The sequence below is a fragment of the Rhinatrema bivittatum genome, chromosome 15, assembly GCF_901001135.1.
Source record: "Rhinatrema bivittatum chromosome 15, aRhiBiv1.1, whole genome shotgun sequence".
Lineage (NCBI taxonomy): Eukaryota > Metazoa > Chordata > Amphibia > Gymnophiona > Rhinatrematidae > Rhinatrema > Rhinatrema bivittatum.
The window spans coordinates 71527899-71550975 of NC_042629.1; the positions used below are offsets into that span (position 1 = coordinate 71527899).

At 39.9% G+C, this 23077-nt stretch overlaps 1 protein-coding gene across 9 annotated transcripts in view; it reads right to left on the reverse strand.

The window, feature by feature from the left end:
• PRDM16 (PR/SET domain 16) overlaps positions 1–23077 on the reverse strand; it is a 769879-nt gene that overhangs the window by 60273 nt on the left and 686529 nt on the right. For 8 of the 9 annotated variants that reach the window (XM_029577915.1, XM_029577913.1, XM_029577911.1 and 5 more), the window contains 2 exons: positions 21828–21930; positions 4444–4642 (listed from right to left, as the gene is read on the reverse strand). In XM_029577915.1, coding sequence (XP_029433775.1) covers positions 4444–4642; positions 21828–21930 — 302 coding nt within the window. The remainder of the gene's footprint in view (positions 1–4443; positions 4643–21827; positions 21931–23077) is intronic. The other variant, XM_029577910.1, reaches the window with a different exon arrangement.

Genomic DNA, 23077 nt, shown 5'->3' on the forward strand with positions numbered 1-23077 from the left:
CAAGTCGTTCTTTCAGAGTCCCTGGGTCCAAGTCCTCCAGATTTCCTATGAACACTGGCTTATATAGAGGAGGTCGTATAAGGGAGGTGTTCTGTTCTTCTGTTCTTTATAATTCTTTGTTAATATGCTATCTTTATTTCTGTCTGTCTCCTATTTACCTGTATTGATTTATGTATAGCTTACTGTGATACTGTGTTCAATGCTGATATTCCTTTGCTGATTTATTATCCAGATATTTAATTTAATTTAGTAAACTAAGTTTTGCTTTACCAGATTGTGTGTGCAGTGTTCTATGACATAATATAAAATGTACCTCCACACGACCACTGCGCACACATGGTAAGCTAGCTCACAGCTAACAAGACCAAACATGCAGGAGGAAACATATACTTGGTCAAACAAGCAGCCATCTTGGATTTTGTGGCAAGATGCTCCTTTTAAATGCTGTAACTGGTTCTTGTCGTCATTGCTACAGATGAAAAACCAATAAAGTGTCCAGAACAAATTCCAACTCTAACCGACTCTAATTCATAATCCATGTTTGCTTTCAGAGATAATTGCTGGCTTGCATGTTTCATTCAGACTGTTCAATGAGATCTGTTTGTGGCCAGTCTCTTAAAATACTTTAGACAGTGCAGTATCTTGAATGCAAGGTTTAGATTGCAATTTAGAACGTTTCCTCATCAGAACAATATTGTGCAAAAAAAAAATTGTGGTGTAAGTCCTACTGTGAGCCTTATTTGAATATGGATGGAACATAGCCTCACTAGCCATGCTACATGGGAGCCAAATATTTTAACTATTTATCTACAAATGAAGTTAATAGAAATTTGGTAAAGAACTACAGTGCTACTGACTTATAAAATACATAGCCAGAGCACAGTAAATGTCAAATGAGGTTGAATCTGGTCTGCAATTATAATAACTATTCAATGCAGTCTAGATCTGATGCTATAACATAAAATAATGGTATTTGTTTTACAGAAGCAAACTAAGGAAGCTGCTTTGACACACAGATTGAAATGTATTCCTGTACCCTTTTGAAATTACCAGAATTCTTCCAGAATTAACTCCTGTAGTCTTGAAATTAGTCAGTGCATTGAATTTCCACCAAGGTACATGAGTGAAATTTGTGTGAGAGTCAGTTGACAAGGAACATGCTGTGGCTTTGGTTACAGTCTTATTGATCTAGTACTGACCAACCTGTGAGTTTACATTTTGAATGGAAATGGCACACTTTCACAGTTTGGCTCTTGGTGCATATTTGTGAAAAATGTCAGGTTAGCTTCACAAAATTTACATGCATATGCACTTGTGTCACCCTTGTGCACTGCTTGGACTTAAAGTATTGGATATGGTAAATATCTCAATAAATGCGATTAATAATATGGAAGGAAGGAGGTGAGGAGGCAAATAAGTCAATTGCAAATTCAGTTCAAAAAGAGAAGCATAAACAATTTTCAATGTTTTGTTCCAAGTCCAAAGGGAATTTATTTCATTTAGATATCATTTTAATAAGGCAGATCTTGAAAAATGTGCAGGAGCAACTGAATGCCCTGTGTTTCGCGAACAGTACTGTATCTGGAGGGACAGAACACTAAAACAAAAACAAAATCACGAAAGAAATACATTTTATAAAGAAATGTCTATCATACTACCAGTGTAACCAAGAGGATATAAACTAAACATAACTGCCAGTGTAGAGTCAAGGCATCTCACAAATATTTAAGAGCGTTTCAGAACGACAGAGAAACACAGGCACTAGTGCCGTAGTTAAAAACTGTCTCAAAAAGTGCACCAAAAAGGATATATACTGCATGCCTATACGTCTCTAATTTTGAATCCCAGTGGTTGGATGGCTTTCCTTTTCCGCCCCTAATAGTGAAATGGCTCAGGTTTATTGATGATGTGCTTATGATTTGGCAACGTACTGAGGTTCAATTTTTCTTGTTGTCATGATTGACTCAACACATGCAATCCTCATCTGGGTTTTGCCCATTCCATATACACATCACAAGTTTCATTTTTAGACATGATGGTTCAGTTGCAGGATGGGTCTTTAGTTACTTCTATTTTTCATAAAAAAAAACAGACAAGAACACCTTATCATTTCACAAGAGTCATCACCTGCGCACATTATGTGATGACTCCTTTTGAACTGACTATTTATTTGTCTCTTCATCTCCTTCCTTTGATCTCCATCTCTGCATTTGGACATTAAGAATATGGAACAATGCCCGACTAGATTTGGTTGTGTGAGTGGGGCTGAAAAAAAAGTTGGAAAAACAGTCATCATGAGCCACTGATTTTATTTTTCCAAAAAAACTAGATGTCATTGGATTGTCTCTGGATTATGCAAATGTTTCCAGATTGGATGTATGTAAACTATTTGAAGAAAGTGAGATTCTTTGGACCATCTCCAAAAAGGGCTTTTCACCATTCTGTCCCTAGGGAAAAGTATTTTTTATTGAATAAAGCCTATTAAGTACTTCAAATATAAGAGCAAATACTCACATCTGAAGTGGGTCAATGAGGTTGAAACCAAGTTTATACAGAGATTTGAGATAAGCCACAGTAGCTTGGATTTAAAAATGGTATTCATAGCCTATCCTGTTCATCTTTGATTTCCCAAAGTTCTGATGGGATTTGAATTTAACCCTCTCCTAATTATTAATGATATATTTGTATATTTATATTTTTTATATGTCATTACCAAAATACCTCTGGGCACTATGTAATAACATATCAAAGTAATCTTTATGTCAGCCTTGTGGATATAAACTGTGAATAACTACTCATTCAGTATTAAAAACATGTAGTTTATAAAGGCATATAGTATATATAGAGAATAACAACATTTCTCTTCCACACCCTGGGGAAGATTCTGTGTAAGGAATCATTTATTAAATTATATTCTTTTTTGTTTTTATAACACTATCAGGCCGATGCAGTACTGTGTGCTCAGGCTAGCGGAGGTTAACCCGTGGTTGGATGCACGTTCTGGACGCACTTCCATAACCCCTGATGCAATAAAGGGATCAGCGCATCCAAAATGCATGTCCAAACTGTAAATGCCATGTTGATGAGGCTACTAGCTATTACCTCCTGATGTAAAAAATAACTGACGCACACATTTTAACCATCAAAAATTAACGCCAGCCCCAGAGCTGGCATTAAGTTTTGAGGAGTCCCAAAAGTTGAACTCAAAAGCAGAAAATATTGCTTTTCTATGGTTCCTCTGAAATTAAGCATCCATTTTCTTAACCCGCGCAGACTCGATGCCTAGGAGGTGCTATGGATGCACAATTTCCCCTAGTGGCTCCTTTTTAACGCAATGGCTCATTTGCCTATTGCATCATGCACCCGGGAGAGGTGGATGGGTGTTTTTCCAGCATGGATATTGTATCGGCCTATATGTATATTTCTTATAATATATTTGTACATTTTTGTTGGTCAACACTGAGGCTCAAAGTTAATCGGGAGCAGTAGGATTCTTTCTCTACCTTTTCTCCATGACCAAATGAAAACAAAATAAAAATGATAAATAATTGATGGAATTTATCAAGACTGATACGGTTCAGAACCTGGCAAATCACAGCACACAAATTGGCAGAGTTCTACTGTATGATATGTTTGTAAAATCTGCTTGTGAAGCAAAGTTGGACATTACAGCTTCTGATTTTCCAAATGAGGGTTCACCTTTCATAATTGTTTATACCAACCTTCTAGCAGTTCTTTCCCAATATTTTTATTTTCTTCTTCACGAGGACTTAACTGAGAGTTTGAAGGAATTACAAAATGGACTAAAACTTGAAATTTTACAAAATTTTCATGAGCAAAATGTGGGCAAACTACAGTCAACTCTGGTTTACAGATGGCATTTCAGTGGAGAGTAGAAGTAAGGATTCTGATTCTCCTTGAACTTCCTAAAGGTATTCTAGAAAGAAAGATCATCAGCTCAAAGCAAAAGCACAAAAAAGGACTAACATGATAACCACACTACTTTATCATCAATGGTATTAAACCTCGTAAATATCTCCAGGTATGTAACGGTGTAAAATCAGGACTTAGCATGCGGCTTTTTCGTGTGGACTTATATAGTAGGGATATGCATGGAAAAATCTTTCATTTTGTTATTTGTTTCATATCATTTAGTTTTATAATTTCATATTTTGTTTTAGGGTATGCTAAAACCACAAGCTATATGGTTTTACTGTATACTAAAACAAAAAAAGGAAACTACAATTTGTTTTTTTCCGGTCATTTCATTTTGGAAACAATATAAAACAAAACAAAAAATGTCCTTGATGTTTTCTTGCATTTCAAACCTAAAGCACATCTCTATTCCATGTCACCTTTCCCATGACCCACAGGTAGAACAGGATGCAAGGCTTTGGAAGCAACTATGTAAAAGTGGCGAGCGTGTGATGGTTCTTATTTTACCTGTATTTGTTTGGAAACATCCGTTCACAGTCCTTGCACTCGTGCACCTGCTCATCCTCAAACCCCTCCTGTTTGATCTCCTTGCTCAGCGACTCGTAGAGGGGGCCCACGGTGCTGCAGGCGTATTTCTGGTGCCGCCGTAGCTCCAGCTTGGACTGAAACAGCTCATCACAGTCTTCACAGCGAAATGTGGGCTCTTCTGAAAATAAAACCAAATATGAATATTGATAATGTTCTCCATATTATCACATTTTGCTTGACTTCAAAATTCAAATGCTGTGCCCAATAAGTTTGTTTAGGGGAGCTTGTTGTGATCACACCATTCCTTCCCTTCTTGATGCTTTCAGAGCTTAAGCATGTGCCCTGTCTGAAACAAATGGCATCGAAATTTGGTGCCAAAGAGCAAGTGGTTTCTTAAACTCTCTGTCCCGCATTGAGAAACCCCAAACAAATAAAACTAGATGAAGAATTATTACATTTCAAATCCTACTTTTGATTTCTGGTTGATAAATGTTTAGATTTCTTAAATTTTTTTCTTTCTTTTTTTTTGCCCTAAAGCAATCTAATTCACTTTAAAAAAAAAAATGCTTGGGCTTTTTGGGGCAGTAGCAAAAATTTCATAGTGAGCTCTTCTTGCAATAAGCTGGTTTGCTGAAAAGTTTCTTTTTACTTTAAGTTTGAAGCTTCTAAAAAAAAAAAAAAAAAAGGCTTAGCCAAGGTCAAATAAATTAAAAAAGAGGGCAGTTATTATTAAGTTTACAAGGCAGCATCCTGACCACGATGCCAAGTTAAACAATTGATGTTAGCACTGAATTTTCCAGGAGACCAGCATCTTGCATCAGTGACAGGATTGTCTTGTGGCTCTCCACCCAGCAGGGGGGGGGGGGGGGAACAGAAGCTTCGGAAAGTCAATTTTCTCTTTTTCCCCCTCCCAGCTCTGTTCAGAGAGGGCCCCAGCTTAAGACTTTGCTCTTACACAAACAGCTTATTGCATGCTTATTTCATGTGGCAGGGCTCATTTAGCTCATGAGGTGGGCTACAATTAGCCTTTTTTGTAGGTGGGGGAGGAGAGAGTTATTGATTTTGGCATGAAATGCCATTTTCTTGGCTTGGAGAGTTCATGGAGATAAAGGAGCTAGTTGGCGTCTTAGAAGGGGTCCCCTCCCCCCCCCCCCCATACCGGTATACACCCACTTTCTTCTCCCTCTGCCTCCTCCCCTTCTTTCCTACCAGATGTAAGGCAGGGTAGAAGTCACACCCAATAAACTGATACTCAGAGCTGCAGTGTAGCACAGCAAAGTAATGTTAACATTCATTGTGCTGAGAAGGAGCATTTTCCACCAAATCAAGTCGTTCAGCTGAGGAAAGATGCGCCACTGCTTGTGCATGTTTATACACATTTATTTTACATACAGCATTCTGGCGAGCTGAGACATAATGGTGCAAGCAGGAAGACCTAAAAATAAGATGTTGCAGTAGTCAATCAAGGGCATTATAAGTGCCTGAATTACTAGTCAAAAGTTGACAGGTTGCAAAAGGACTACTGCTTTGATTTGTGAATTGAATAACAGTTTGGAGTCAATGATAACTCCTAAACTTCTTACTTGATCAACAACTTTTATAGAATTCCCATCAGTGGACACAGATAAGGGAGTGGGAACAGATGAATGATTTTGCAGAAACAAAATCTCAGTCTTTGATAAATTCAGAGCTAGTTTATTTGACGATAGCTAGGAATTGATTGTGGCCATACTGGTTGAAATCTTGGTCTGCAGTTCCAGTCAGGTCCCATTCACTGGTTTGTATACCATCTGCATAGATTCAGGACAGCCAAAATTGAACAAATAGGGCTAAGTAGATGTTAAACATTAATGCTGATAAGGCTGATCCCAGTGGGACTTCTGAAGGCATTGGAAACCATTTTGGCCAGGTCTCATTAATACAGGCCTGCTGTTTTCTCTCACTGATGTTGGATCTGAACCAGTCTAAAACAAGGCCAGTAATAATGAGATCCTGCAGGTGCACCATAAGAACCTGGTGGTCAATGGTATCAAAGGCGGACAATATATCCAACTTAATAAGAATGTAATTATGTCCCTGATCAAAGCCATTTTGATCGAGTCGATCAAGAAAACCATCAGACTCTCTGAATTTAAAGATTTTCTGAAGCCATATTGAAACTGATTCAGTACCATACGGTCTTCCACAAAGTCCTCTAACTGGATCAGTACTTCAGACTCAAGAATCTTCACCAAAAATGACAAAGAGGAAATAGGTCTACAAGAGGTCACCCTGGTCGAGGCCAGACTTTTTCAGGTATATAATCCTTCTCAAACCCTTCAATCTGCAGAAAGAGGACTACTGAATGTATTTTTTAGTTTTTTCCAATTGTATGCTTTTAGTTTTGTATGGTCTTATGTGTTTTGATATATATAATTAAATATGTTCCTCTTCTGTAAAGCACCTTGGGCTTTTGCATTTGGTGGTATTTAAGCGATTTATCAAAGATAAAGATATTGTGAAAGTGACAGCAAGTGCTGACTTGGTTACAGGGGAAATAAATCAGAAGTTGCCTACACTTTGAAGAACAGCGCTTTAAATCACGGAAATTTTTTGGAAGTTATTATACTTCTTAATAAAAATGACTTTAGTATGCAAGAATATGCAATTTAATGTGGACAAGTGCAAAGTAATTCATGAAGGGAAAAATAATCCCAACTAAAACTACACAATGCTGAGATAGGAGTCGCCATCCAGGAAAAGGAACTTGGAATCCTTGTGGACAACAATACCTCCAAATCTTTGGCTCGGTATTGGCAGCTGTCAGTTGCAGTTCTGGTTGCTCCATGTCAAAAAAGACATAGTGAACACAGAAAAGGTACAGAGAAAAATGACAAAAATGATAAACTGGATGGAAAAGCTCCCTTATGGAGAAAGACTAAACAGATTAGGGCTTTTTAGCTTGGAAAAGAGGTGACTGAGAGGGGATATGATTGAAATTTATAAAATCATGAGTGGGGTGGAGCGGGTAAATAGCGAATATTAATTTACCCTTTCAAATAACATTAGGACTAAGGGTCACTCCATAAAACTAGAAACCGGCAGATCTAAAACAAATTGTAGGAAGTATTTTTTCTCTTAGCGCACAATCAAGCTATGGAATCTGTTTCTGGAAGACATAGTCAAGGCAACTAACATGGTGATTCAAAAGAGGACTGGACAAGTTTCTGAAGGACATAAAAAACTATTAGCCAAGTAGACTTGGGAAAGCCAGCGCTTATCCTTAGGAATGTGATACAAGAAATAGATCAACTATTGGGGATCTGACAGGTACTTGTGACCCAGTCTGGCCATTTCAGGAGACAGAATGCCAGGCTCAATCAACCTTGGTCTAATCCAGCATGGTATTTTTTAGGTTCATAATTGACTTCATAGAAAAAAAAAAGTTGCATTCCATGGAAGGAAAAGGAAAACAGTCTTTAGTAACTTTGCTCTCCCAAAGTACTGTTCATGCAATTGTAGAAACAATTTGACAGCTTATCAGGAGACAATTGCAGGTGATGTGACAAAAGCTGGAATAATACAAATTGACATTACCCAGTACATCACTTCTAAAGATCAGTGCTCTTTGATTGTTTGTTATAAAACAGATCAAATTCATGAAAAGCTGTTTGAAGTGGTAGAGTGTCAGTCCTCATCTGGAGAAGCTGCATCACTTGTTAATGCAAGTTCCCAAAATTTGCAACATTGATGTAAGGAAATGCGTTGCTAATTCAAGTGATGCGACTGTAAATATGCGAGGCAATATAATGAGAAATTATTATTATCTGATAATTTCATTTTCTTTAGGACAGACAGATGAATCCAAAACCAGTGGGTTATGCACCTCTACCAGCAGATGGAGACAGAGTAAACTGACGTCACAGTATATACTTCTACAGTGACATCAGCCTGCCAATATTCTCTTCAAAAGCAACTATGTACAGACTAGCAAAAAACTTGATTAAAAACAAACAACCAATACTGTACTCAAATAACAAGAAACACTGAGCTCAGATACAGATTTTATTAACACTAGTCTAGGGACTGGATTAACACTTACCAGTAATCCCTGGAAACTCTTAGTCCTGCAGGACCACCATAGCGCAATCATTTGGCAGAAGCTGGATTCATCTGTCTGTCCTAAAGAAAAGGAAATTATCAGGTAAGTAGTAATTTCTATTTCTTAGCATCCAGACAGATGAATCCAGAACCAGTGGGATGCACCCAAGCTACTCCCGAACAGGGCGGGAGGCTGCCCACAGTCCAGTCAAAAACCACACGTGCAAAGGCCGCGTCCTCCCAGGCCTGCACATCCAGATGATAATACCTGGAAAAGGTGTGTAAGGAGGACCACTTAGCAGCTCAGCAAATGTCAATGGGAGACAAAAATCTAACCTCCATCCATGACACTGTCTGAGCCCTAGTGGAATGAGCCTATACCTGAGTGGGCAATGGCTTTTCAACCGACCATGACCACCTTCTTAATCCAGCGAGCTATTGTAGCTCGCAAAGCTGATTCACCCTATTTTCCCCCACTTGAAGGACAAACAGGTGATCCGACTTTCAGAAAGGTTTAGGAACCTCCAGATATCTCACGACATGTCTCTTGACATCCAAGGGACTCAACAAGCTGTAGCCCTCTGCATCTCTTTCCTTATCCAAGGAGGGTAAGGACATGGACTGATTCAAGTGAAAATCTGAGACCACTTTAGGCAAGAAAGAAGGAACAGTATGCAACCGTATCGCCCCTGGCGTCACCTGAAGGAACAGCCCCTGGCAAGACAAGGCCTGCAGCTCGGAATTCTTCACGCAAAACAAATCGCCACCAGAAACACCATTTTCAAGGTCAGTAACCACTAGGAAAGCAGCGGTTGAAACATAGGGCCTGCCAAAAAATCCAAAACCAGGTTAAGTCTCCATAAAGGAACCGGTAACCATAAGGAAGGACGAAGATGTTTCACTCCCCTCAAGAAACGGACCACATCAGGATGAAACGATAAGGATTTACCACCGCTCCTCGCTTGGGCTGTCTGGAATGAAAGGTCTGAGACCTGCCAAAAGGCTGAGTCCTCTGAAAGATCGTCCCTCTATAGGGACGAAAACACCTGGAACCCCTGAGACGACCCTTCATACCAAAGGGGCGAGGGGACTGCTTCTTATCCTCCAGCATGAGGTGCACAAAAAAGAAGCCTAACAGCAGGGCCTAGCCCATCTGGGATGCTCAACTCGCCAGGCTTCCCAGCTCCTCTAAGCCCCATGTGAGCGGGGGAGACCGGAGGAAGACCTAAACTAACTCATCCACTCTGTCTCGGACTGTTTCTTTTCTTTTTTTTTTTTTTAAATGGACCTGAGCTCAGCCTTCCCAGCAGAGGACAGAGACGGTCTCTGGCTGTGGGGGGAAAGGGTATATATAGTCATCGCTGCACTCGGCTTCCCGCACCCACTGCCTTTCAGCTGCTTAATCAGCTAAGTCCACGCCGGCCTATAACCAGCTACTGGACCAAGGCACTCATCTGAGGGTCTACGGAAATCACCTCAGGAATTCTCAACTGATGGAGGAACCATTAGGTATCACCGCAGGAGAGCGGGGCAATCCAAATCTCCAATTAATTCTCCTTTAAATTTGAAGCAATCTCCAGTAGGGCAATGCATGTACACCATCTGCTGGAGACGGAGAATACTGGCAGGCTGATGTCACTGCATGGGTATATATACTATGACGTCAGTTTGCTCCATCTCCATCTGCTGGAAGAGGTGCATAACCTACTGGTTCTGGATCCATCTGTCTGGAAGCTAAGAAAAGACTTCTTTGCATGCCTGTCCACAGTATTCCCACATCAAATCAGGTGCAATGCTATGCTCATGCACTGAATCTAGTATGGTGGATACAAGTATTATGACTGCAAGCACATCACTTTTCAGATTATTGAATGATGTGCAGTATTTTTTCTCGAGCCATAAAAACTCATCAATACATAGGAAAATGTCAGCCAGGATATTCAATCACAAAAGACTAAACATGATTGGAGAAACATACTGGTAGTCTAAAGATATGGCGCTCAGAAAAATACCTCAAGTACATATATAGAAATTGATGCTGAAATACAAGATTCTTCCCACAGCTCATATTTTTCTGTGCATATTTGAATTGACATCACGAGTGCTGAATTATTTACAAACAAGCGGATTAGATATTTTGAAAGTATATCACATGGTGTCTGGGACACAAGAGAAACTAAAATAATTTAGAAGAGATTTCAGAATTGACAAAAGAGCTGCAGATGGCTTTGTACATTGGGTAAATGACAAGATGGAAGAACTGGAAGACTGCAGATTTGAAGTACAGACTGTTGTGCCAGAAAAAAAGAATAAGGGACAAGAAAACCATGTCAGGAGAGTTCATTTTATTTATTTATCGCGTTTATATACCGTCGTTCGGTTTCGCCTTCACAACGGTTTACAAAGTTTCAATGTTTAACAGAGTGTTCAGAAATTCACGGGCTTGTTAACATAGTTATCGTAGTCGTTATAAACATAGTTCGGTTGTTAAACTGTACAGGTTAAATTACGTGCTTTGTATTGGTTCTGCATGTTTATATGGGACCGGTAGGGATGGAAGTTGTAGCACAGAGTCATTAGGTGTCTTGGTAGGCTTTGGTGAACATCCAAGTTTTCAGTTCTTTTTTGAAGGTTTCCAAATTTTGCTGTGTTCTCAGTTCAGTTGGGAGGGTGTTCCAGAGTTCGGGACTTCCTAGGGAAATGGCTCTCTTCCGAGTTGAGGTAAGTTGTTTGTGGCGAGCAGGTGGAATTTTTAATAGACCTTTGTTAGCTGAACGGAGGTTTCGGTTTGGTGAGTGGAGTTTATGGATACACTTAGCCAGTTTGTTTGTTTTTCATAAATTATTTTGTGTAATATGGATGGTATTTTGTAGCCTATCCTGTATTTTATTGGGAGCCAGTGTAGTGAAATGAGAGTTGGAGTAATGTGATCGTATTTTTTCGTTCCTGTGAGTATTCTGGCGGCTGTATTTTGAAGGATTTAGAGAGGTTGGATGGTGGTGAGTTGTAAGTTGAATAGCAGGGAGTTGCAGTAATCCAGGTTGGAGAAGATGAGTTCATGCATGTCATCCTCAACACAATCACTCATCACAATCTCTGCTGATCCCACTCGTTTAGATCCAAGAAACGTTTCTGATACAAGAGATCGTAGACTTCAGACACTGCTGCTGGAAGACTTAAGCAAACGGTTACTGAAATTTGATGCATAGAACACAGTTGGAAAGTTACATAGGGCCAGATTTTCAAAGGGTTCCAAGCGTAAAGTCCCGGGATGCGTGTAATTCCCGGGTTTGCAAAAAGGGGCGGGGTGGGGGCATGGCGCCTCCGCACGGCTGAAGTAAGTTTTACAACAACAAAAAAAGAAAAAGGTAGGGGGGAAAGGGCAGGGAAGGGAAGGGAAGGTGGGGTGGGAGGGTAGGGAAGTTCCCTCCGAGGCCGCTCCAATTTCAGAACGGCCTGGGAGGGAACGGGGGAAGGCAGCGCGGCTCGGTGCAGGCTCAGTGCATGCAAGGTGCACAATTGTGCCTAGGGCGCCGAATCCCCTTGCACCAGCCCTGCTCATTAGCATATCCCAGAAATATCTGGAATCCTTCCAATTGATGGCGACAGAATGCGACATCATTGAAAATCTTGCTTTGATTTTCAATGATGTCGCATTCTGTCGCCATTGTTCGACTTAGTTCGAGAAGTTTGAGCAGTTGAGCAGTCAGCAGTTGGATAAAATTTTGTGTTTTTCTGTTTGTTTCTTACCGAGATTAAGGACATTGCCATCAATTAAGACTTGCTATGCCAGCGAAAAGGAAAGGCAAGATTCGGGTGTATCCCTCGACACCCCCATCATCTGCCTTAACCCAGCTGGAGATAAACAAGTTCTTAATTCAACTAGAAGAGCGAGGAGGAGCTGAGGATCCCGTTGGAGGTACACGAAATGGAGATTCTGGTACCCCCCAGGAAGAAGCCTCCCTCAGTCCAGACAGCCGCCCACCTCCAGCCCAACGCAGTCCGGACAATGGTGAAATTCTGCAAATCCCGTTGGAAAGGGATACAGAATAGGGGGAACCATTAGTCCAGAACTTACTGCAGACAACTTCAGAGTCTGGTCAGGTAACCCTTGAAAGGATTTTAGAAGCTGTAAACAGTTTAAGTAATGCTATGGCTCGTATGGAGAAGAAAATGGATAATGTAACAACAGAATTTCAAGGGAAATTACTGAATGTGCAGACTCAGAATAACAAGACACTACGTAGATTAACCGAAAATGAGAAAAATTTAAAATCATTGCAACAAGTGAATGTGTGTTTAATTAAAGATCAAATGGCTAGTGCCAGACGCTTGGAATTATTAGAGAATAGGATGCGACATTTAAATGTTAGAATAACTAACTTCCCGCAGGTTTTGGGAGAAATACCCTACATTTCTCTAAAAAGATTTTTTAGAGAAAAACTATCTTATGTGGAAGAAGCAATTCCTCCAATAAATACCTGTTATTTCCTTACTATAAGATCCCAAGTACCTGCAAATTTGACCAATTTTTTAGAAGATTCCTCGCTAGATGTTGTACATAGGAATACACTAATTGTATCTTTTGTTACCACTCAAGATGTTGTTACAGTCATGAAAAAATATTTTAAAAAATTTCCAATAACTTTTCATGACCAGGTGGTTAAATTATATCCTGATTTGGCACCTGTTACCAGAAATAGACGTAAGGAATTTTTAGCCTTACGTCAGCAAATTGTTTCCTTGGGTTTTGTGTTCTTATTACGTTTTCCATGTAGATGTGAGTTAAAGAAAGGAGAGCAAGCATATATATTCTATCAAGTAAACCAATTGCAACAATTTATTGAATTACAGCAAACTAATACAATCACAACAGAGGTTCCTTTAGCGGAATCTTCTCCTACAAGTGTTACATAGATGAGTGTGTAGCTATGCTGGGCGCAGACATAGAAATAGTTGGTAATATATTAGGTGTTTTATTACAGTTTTATGTCTCCTTAATTCTTAGTTCCTTAAATTCAGCCTCCTGATTTTTTCCTTTAGGAATAATTACAATTTATTATTTTTCTTTTGTTATTTATCAATCTTATATTATTTGAGTCCTAATATACGGAAATAATTGAAGTCTTAGGAAGGATGTTATTCGATGTATGCAATATAGTTGCTTTTTTCTTAATTTCTGTATATCTAGGAACAGGTAATTTCATGTAAGAATGTTTAAAATGTAATTTCTTTGTAAAATTGGAATGAAAAGGAGAAATAAAGAATTAAAAAAAAAGAAAATCTTGCTTTGAACAGAATTATAAACAGAGTTGAGGAAAAAAGTGAACTCATGGAGTTTTTTCACCCCATGTGCTAACAGAAAAAAGGTAAAATATTATTAAAAATACATGCATGCATGTTGACTGTTGCAGTGCATTGTAATGCAATTCTAGAAACTTCAGTCATTATATTTACTGCAGAAAACAATTTGGTATCTTATATAGAGCATGTGGGTAGGATAGTGTGCCTTAAATGCCAGAAGCAAATTTCAGTCTCAGTCCATTCACTGATTGTAATCAGGATCCCTCCATGCAAGTTACCCCAGTGCTTTCTTGGAGGTCCAATACTTTTGTATCACTGCAGGTAACCCCAATGCTTCATTACCATCCTCTTGATACTAGGGATCTTTGGTGCTTATCCTACACTTTTTAAATCCCATTAGGATTTCCCTTTCTTCCATAACTCAAATTTTGGAAGGGAAATAGAGGGGAGAGGAGACCAAGAAGAGAAATGGAGGTGTCACAGCATTGAGATCCCAGCTCCAGGAACTTTTGGCTTGTGTTCTGTCAATAGCATGGATATCTGCATCTCCCCTTCCTCCCCTTTGAACTTAGGCCAAGTAAGGAGACATCACAGCAGAGCTGGATTCTTGGATAAAAGGGGTGGGGGAAAATAAAAACCTGAGATGAAAGGGCTGGATTTTAAAAAGGTTACGTGCATAAATCCAGAGGATTTACGCACTTAACCGATCTTACACGTGCCGGGCCTATTTTAAAAAGACCCGGTGATGCGCATAAAGCCCCAGGACGAGGGTAAGTCCCGGGGCTTTACTAATGGGGCGGTTGCGGGGCGGGGGCGGACGGGACGGTCCGGGGGCGGGGCCAGAGGCCATTGCTGATGTGTCAAAGGATCACGCGCCGGCAGGCTGCCGGCGCGCGCAAAAGGTAAAATAAAAATTGGGGGGGGGGTGGGTTAGAGTAGGGCTAGGGGGAAGAAAGGTTAGGGGAAGGGGTGGGAAGGTCAGGTTAGGGGGAAGGGAACGGGGGAAGGCAGCATGGCTCGGCGCACGCAAGGTGCACAATTGTGCACCCCCTTTTGCGTGCTGACCCCCGATTTTATAACTTGTGCTCGCCTGTGCGCGCAAGTTATAAAATCGGGTGTACATGTGCGCGTACCGGGTAGCGCGCGCACATGTACACCTGCACGCACCTTTTTAAAATCTACCCTGATAAAGTAGAAGATAAGTAAATAGAAAACTGACTTGAATCAGACCTTTTGATATTCTGGGATATATTGGCACTATTATCTGACTCAACAAACTTTCCAGAATCTTCTCTTTTAAATACATTAATAGACCACCTTAAATAAACAAGTTCAGCTGTTTATTGCTTAGAGATCCAATTATTCTGTTAAGCAGTATGCATTTCTAACATGAAACTTAGAAAACAGCCTTTTTTGGCTTTAAAGTGTCTTCTAAGACAGAAAAGAATATGGGAATATATTAAAAATAATTAGCAGAATAATTTGCTTTAATATATTTTTGGGCAATCTGAGATATCTTCTATTTGATCAGCTGGAGAATTATCAACACTACTTATATGTATGCGCTTTGGAGACCACATGGGTCTGAAGAAGGGGCCTGCATGATAAGGAATGCTCATGTATGGCATCCTCAGCTACTGATCCAGTAAAAGGTACCACAGTTTGCAGACTCCAGTTTTCTCCAGGACTCATTCGGTTACTGCTACTCTGCACTCCTGTATTATTATGTAATGCATTCTTTGAGCACCATGGGAATCCCTCTGGGATGAATCTAGTAATGAGACTGTGCAATATTAAGAAGAATAATGGGGCAGTAAAATTGGACAGCCGCAGTGCCTTCTGAGTATTGTGTTTCATTACTTCCTAACGGGATATCCTGCAACATGGACAATGATACCCAATTTTATCACTTGGACTGATCAGTTGGTTAGCCTGGGAAACTAAAAGCCATGAACAGTGCATCTGCATGATAAAGGCATAAGGAAGTATACCAGAGCTATCGTTATTAACAGCTATCTTCCATCCTATATACTAAGTACTATTATCTGATATTACTCTAGACTGTCAATATGATATCTTTAAAGTGCTTTATCTCACTTTCGGCTGCAGAGTAGAGAATGAGCTTAGTTCATATAGATGGCCAGACTATGCATGAAGCTGATGTCCCCACCCCCCGTTAAAGGAGGAGATGTTACTTTACATTTATGAGATGTTAACTTCTTTCTTTACAAAAATCATTTGCTTCTGTAGTGACTCAAGGAACTGGGTCACAGACTGTGGATTGAGTTGAGCTGAGTTGCACTTGGTTGCTACTATGGCAAGTCAAGTTTGCATTTAGTTTGAGCTGCATTGGCTGGGATTTAGCTGTGGCTTGAATAATTTAATTCAAATGACACATTTTTCACATATCTATTCCATTACAAAAGAACATAAGAATTGCCGTTCTGGGTCAGACCAAAAGGTCCAGCATGCCCAGGATCCTGTTTCTATCAGTGGGCAATCCAGATCACAAGTACCTGGCAGGATCCCAAGGGGTAGAGAGATTCCAAGCTGCTTATCCTAAGAATAAGCAGTGGATTTGCCCAAGTCCGCCTTAATAATGGTTTATGGCCTTTTCTTCCAGGAACTTGTCCAAATCTTTTTTTAAACCCAGCTACACTAACAACTTTTACCACATCCTCCGGCTACAAATTCCAGAGTTTAATTATGCATTGAGTAAAAAAATATTTTCTATTTGTCTTAAATATATCACCTACTAATTTCATTAAAATTAGTCTTTGTACTTTTTGACAGAGTAAACAATTGATTCGCATTAACCTGTTCCATTCCACGCATTATTTTATAAACCTCTATCAAATCTCCCCTCAGCCGTCTCTTCTTCAAGCTGAAGAACCCCAACCTCTTTAGCCTTTGCTCAAAGGGGAATCGTTCATCTACTTTATTATTTTGGTCCCTTTCTCTGTACCTTTTCTAATTCTGCTATATCTTTTTTGAGATGCGATAACCAGAACTACACACAATATTCAAGGTGCAGTCGCACCATGGCATGATACAGAGGCATTGTGATAATCTTGGCTTTTATTCTCCATTTCAGTCCTAATAATTCCTAGCATTCTATTTGCTTTCTTGGCTGCCACCATACACTGAGCAGAGGATTTCAACATTACTATCCACAATGATCCTTTTCTTGGGTGGTGACTCTCAATGTGCAACCTTGCATTGTGTAGCGATAAAGTGAATTGCTCTTCCCTACAATCATCACTTTGCATTTGTCCACATTAAATATCAACTGCCATTTGGATCCCAGTTTCCCAGTCTTGCAAAGCCCTCTTGCAATTTCTCACATAAGAACATCAGACCAAGGGTCCATCAAGCCCAGTATCCAACAGTGGCCAATCCAAGTCACAAATGCCTGGCAAGTACCCAAACACTAAATAAATCTCAATCTACAATTGCTCATTAATTAATAGCAGTTTATGAGCTGAAGCATTCCCAGGTAAGTACTGGGAAGGGGATTGTACATATGCATATACTTTATCATTTTCAAAGGAAGGTTCAAAAATGTTCCTGAAAGATTCTGCACACAAATTAGCAGGTGTAATTGTGTGCGGGTAGGTATAGTCAGATCATTTTCAAAGGAAAATACATGAGTATTGTGTAAAGTTTGCAGGTAATGGACTTCAATTTCATGCAAGCTCTTACAACACTGCCCCTGTTACGGCAGCAGTGGAAGTTCTTTCCATGGCTAAAATAGCATTTTGCCTGCAGAAATTGATGCTTTCGTTATTGCCTATCCTGTTTGCGGGAAAAGTATGTGCATTGGTCAATAACCTGCAAAACTTTACATGTGGAATGAAGAGCTGGTCTGGGGGCCACAAAGGGGTGGAAATTGGAACAACATATGTGACTTTATATAATGACAACTACTGGGGTTGTTTCTGATGGAAAGATTACCCTCAGAGAAAGCAGTCGTGATTTTTCAGGGGGAGGGAGGAGCACATGGCGCAGTAAGGGAAGGAAAAGCAGATGCAAGCTTTTGCTTTGATTACTAGTGCTAAATCCCACAGGTAAAGGTTTGCACCAATGTGGTCAATTTTGATTATTGCCCTCTGCAAGTCAGACTATAAAAATGTTAAGTAGTAGTAGTAGTAGTAGTAGTAGTAGATGGCAGCAAAAATTACAAAAGAGAAAGGAGACTCAATAATAAGGCCAATAGCAGGCACAGCGCCAAGACCAATAAGGAAAGTAAAATACACTGAGTTGCAGAGCTGAATTTATGGCAGATACAATACAGTGATTACCATAATTACATCTTTCCGGAATTTGCCACTTTAGACTGGGTACATTTGCGGATGCAGGCTGGAGGTCAGCAGAGCTATGAGAGGAATAAGCGGCAGGAAAGAAATCAGAGATGCTGAGGTCCTGCACATCTCTTATAAGATTTAAGGGCTGACTGAGAGCTAGGGGGTGACAGGGTTGCAAACTGGCTACATTTTCTTGAGAAAATGAAAACTACAAATCCGTGCTTGTAATGGAACAGAACCAGGACTGGATCAAGATGTTCTACAACAGAAAGAAAGAGCCAGCTGGCTCCAGAGTCTGTCCTTTGCCCCTTTCCGTTAGTTATCTTTCAAAGAAAAAAGGCCCTATGATGTGTGCAGTGCATTTGGAAAATTCGGTTGCGGTGCTCTAGGTTTAGAATGAAATGCACTAAATGTTGGTGGGTATGAATGTGAAGATGAAGATAAACACACATAAGGAGATGACAGAGGCCCCGAGTTTTGCAGACTTTGTGGGTCACCTTCTTTAGAATCCTGTTGTCTCCAGGTCTGGATCCAGACTGAGATCAAAGACTTGAGTGTCTGAAGTTATGAGGGGAAAATGGCCCCATACGGAAACACCTTTGCCTCCCCCTTCACCCCACCCTCGCTTTTTGCAAATCTCTTTAAGGAATAAAGCGTTAATTGTGGTCCCTGAATACAAATACTGTAAATCTGAAAAGTTGCCGTCAGATACCCTTACCAGCTAATGTCTGAAAGAAACAGGAATTAGGTTCCATTAAATGAATCAACTAATTGTGCACACTTGTCCAACAAGGAGATTATAGGCTAGGGGTACACAAAATGGCACATAATAGATTCAGTTCTCACATTCGGGGATCTGCGTTTCAGGCAATTAAAATCCATTTCCCAGTCCCCCCTCCCAGCCTCACTAAATATTTCTCTGCACAATGCAAACTTCAGTCTTGAAGAAACAGGTTACTCCTTAAATCTCTCTGGGGGGAGTGAGAAACAGCACTGCCAGCTCTCTGTGTCTTGTTTGTGAAATCGGTGGCTGTTCCGTCTGTCTCAGGTTCCATCAGAAACACTCAGGACAATGGAGGAATGTAACAGAAAACAAAATATGTTCCCTAATGGCTTTCAAGAAACCAGGGGGAAGGTAATTATGGAGCATCTACATACTAATCTAGCAGACTAACATCTCAAAGGAGTTTGAGGGGGATACTCGAAATTCCAGCAGAGATAAGGGCTTTTGCTGCCTTTGGCTGGGGTTTGTATAAAAGAATATTTTTTTCTTCTTCTTTTTTTTTTTTTTTTACAATAATTATCTTTGTGTGGAACATTTTTGCATTCTCTTTCTTGTGACATTTCGAGTTTAACTCAGAAAGAGAAGCATGCACTGGAGAGATGGAGAGGGTGGGGGGGAGGGAGGGGGGGGGGAAGTATCCTCCTCCTTCCCCCCCTTCACACGTAAGAAAAATGAAATATTTCAAATGTAATTGCTCTCTCTGTAGCAGCTGGATTGGAGAATATGGGCTACCTTTTTACCTTCACAGATGATGGGTAGATCTAAATATATCCCACAAAAATTAAACATGAAAAAGAAAGCATTACAGCAGACTAGACCCCCGAGAAAGGGTTCGAAAACCCCATTAGAAATGAGGCGCTGTGTGCAGTAGATAAAAATATTAAAGTGGGGGTGAGAGTGCACGGCTCTCTCCACAGATGCTGCATGGGGGGGCTAACGTGCTGACCACCGCAAACAGTTTCAGGGGAAAACACTGCTGGCAGGGCTAAGCTTAGGATGAGGGACAGGGTCAGGAACAAGGTAAAGTTTCTTTTTTACAGAAAATCCTGGGATATGCACAGAGGATCTTTGGCAGTGTGGAATCCAGGGGTAAAATCTGGTGGTATTTCAGCAGCAAGGATGCAGGGGTAGACTAAATATATCTGCTCTATCTGCCTCTTATTCATCAGGTGAGGCCTGGAACACAAGAGAGGAAGCTTTGCATCCTTCTTCTCGTCACTTAATCTTACTCTAAATGCCGTTAAATATGAACCCCAAACTGGTCACAATTAAAGTGAAAAGGGTGAACGTGAAGATTTTGGGTTTTGCACGAAAAGGTGCCTACATTTCTTTCTCTGTATAATTTAACAGGAAAATCATCTGCTACGATGAGGAATAAAACCCAAGAACATCCTCCCTTTCCCCTCTATTTGCAAGTGTCCCTCTCCCTTTAAACTACAAAAAACCAGTGACGTGTTCCAAATCTGGCACATTCTGCCCTTTTCCCTGTGTTACATGGAAACGGTGAATAAGATTCACCATTGAGGATGAAAAGGCTGTTCAACAGGGCGCCCATCCTGGATCTCAGGTGCCTAGCTGGCAGCGCCCTCCAGTTCCACATTCAAGGATGGGCGACAACACTGAAATCTGATTTTGCGACTAAATCTGACTCAGTGCAACAACCGGGGATCTAACTCGTGAGAACCCTTGGCTACAAGGTTTGGCTGCTAAATGTGGCAAAACTGTGTAGGTGACGCGAGACGAATATTTACCTGGTTCGCTTCCTTGGCGAATCGATTGCACACGCCTGAGCATTGGAAAAGTCAGCGTGTGAAAGATGCAAAAATGTATAAAACGTGCTCTGTTTTGTGGGTTGGGGGAGTTTGCTTTCAAACTTCTTCCATAAAAGTCCACATTTTTCAGTGGGTTTTACTTTGTGTGAGTTAAAACATAATAATGCATGTTCATAGCGTAAAAGGGAAATACAAATATAGGCAGGATTATTTTGTAGCTCATATTACAAGCCTTAAAAAATGAATGGATAGTATATATTTAGGCTACTCGGCCCTGATGTGTGCTAGCTCTCATGTGATTCTGCCTTGCTCTTAATCAGGCCATCAGTGACCTAAGGATAATTAGGGATGTGCTGCCATTTTAAATGACACCTCCATTCATTGTTTTATTTTGTGTTGTTTCTCATTTGAAACACAAAACCATCATTTTGCATGTCATTTTAGTGTGCACTAAATCATTTTCTTCTGTGCCGAATGGTTTTAGTATGTGCTAAAACGACAGAACATAATCTGAAAAATGAAACAGAAGTTTTTCCAAGCACAGGCCTAAGGATAACCCATGCTGACAGTGTTTACAAGTCTCCCCAAGCTTCCCTGTAATTGTGGGATACCTTGTGAACCACACATGTAGAGGGCAACTGGACAGCAAACTTATACAGTTCTATTTCCGGCAAGACAAACCGCATAATTCAAGAAACATGAAACTGAAAGGAAGTGAATGAGGATGAAAACAATGTCCTATTACTAACAGCTCACTTCACTGTGTACTGCACAAGATACTATATGGTGATTTATAAAGCACAGATGAGATGAAATTCCACGATTAGCTAAACAATATTCTATATTGTGCAATGGCCTCTGCCTAGCTATTTTCCAATTGGCTACTCTTTGTTTATTTATTTTTACTTTAAAACATTTCTAAATCACATTCTCAATCTTCTAAGCTGCCAAAAGTAGCATATGAAAATGCAATAAAAACATAAATACAAAATTCACATTTCAAACCTCAGAAAACAAATCATAAGAAAACAAATCAAAATATAATAAAGCAATACAAAAACATAAAATACTTGTTTTTCACAGATGCACAATACTGGGAAGGTATAAAGATGAACTCACCATCTAGATTTGGAGGCATGTTCCCGACAGAATAGGCTCCGTCCTTCATATATACCAACAGCTCTTCTCCTGGTTCAATATCTTTAATAACTTTATAATAGATCTGGCATGCAGGAAAAAAGAGAGGCACACATGAGAATAAAAACTGCATGATATAATGTTTGTCTATACGAGTGCTGCACATTCTAACTGCATGATGCTCTCCAGGACTCAAATCTAAACCAAAGCAATCCTAGTCTGAAACTACATAAACAACCTTTGAAAACCAGAAAAGGATTACTGTTAAATTATACTGTTTATTCAGTCTGTCTATGATCCATAGCTTAATTTTCACTTTGCTGTTTCATTCTGCTGTGCATGAGCTTCAGAGTCCAAGCTGGTCCTTTCTTCATGTACAACCAACGACCAGATTTGGTGATATCCAAAGAATGGACTGATGTGATCTGGAAAGCTCATGTGCAGTGTCACCTCTCAGTAAAAGTTATCATAGCTCGTAAAGACTCCAGGACCCATATAGCTACTAGAACTCAGTATTTTTTCCAACAGGGGATGCATTTTCTGAAGATTTAGTTTTCTATACTCATTCTGGATACATAGAAATAAAGATCAACAAAAAAGTCATAGGTGAGACTTTTTTTAATTGAACTAATTTAATACACTGTGTTACTAGCTTTTGAGCGCTACATTCCTTTCATTGGGTCAAAGCAAAATAAGCAGGTTAATGTATTATGTTACTCCAATAAACAAGTTTCAGCTATAACTTTTCTGTTAACCTTTATTTCTATGTCCAAGTAGACTTAAACAGCAGCCATAAGACTTTATACTCTCTGGGGTAAAGCATGTCCTCTCTACCACTGGCTCCATTTGATTAAAGCTACCCATTTGCTTTCATTCTGCACTTTTAGCTCTGTTGACCTAGGACAATGGTCATATGCACTGACAGCATCACTGCAAAATTAAATAACTGAGAAATGATCAAACATTTAACGTTTCCTAACTTATGGGCACATTTATTTAAATTCTTCCACCTTTCACCTTTGGGTGAACCAACAAATATATAATAAATATATAATATGCCTTGATGATATTCTAGCTGACCTTTCAAGACCATATAGGGCTTTTCTTCACAGGACCCATGTAAAGAAGAGACCTATTTAGTCTTGAATGCTCAGTCACACCAAGCTATTTGACTAACTCTTAAGTTGGGCCAATAATAAATAACACACAACATGTGAAGAACCCAGTGTTCT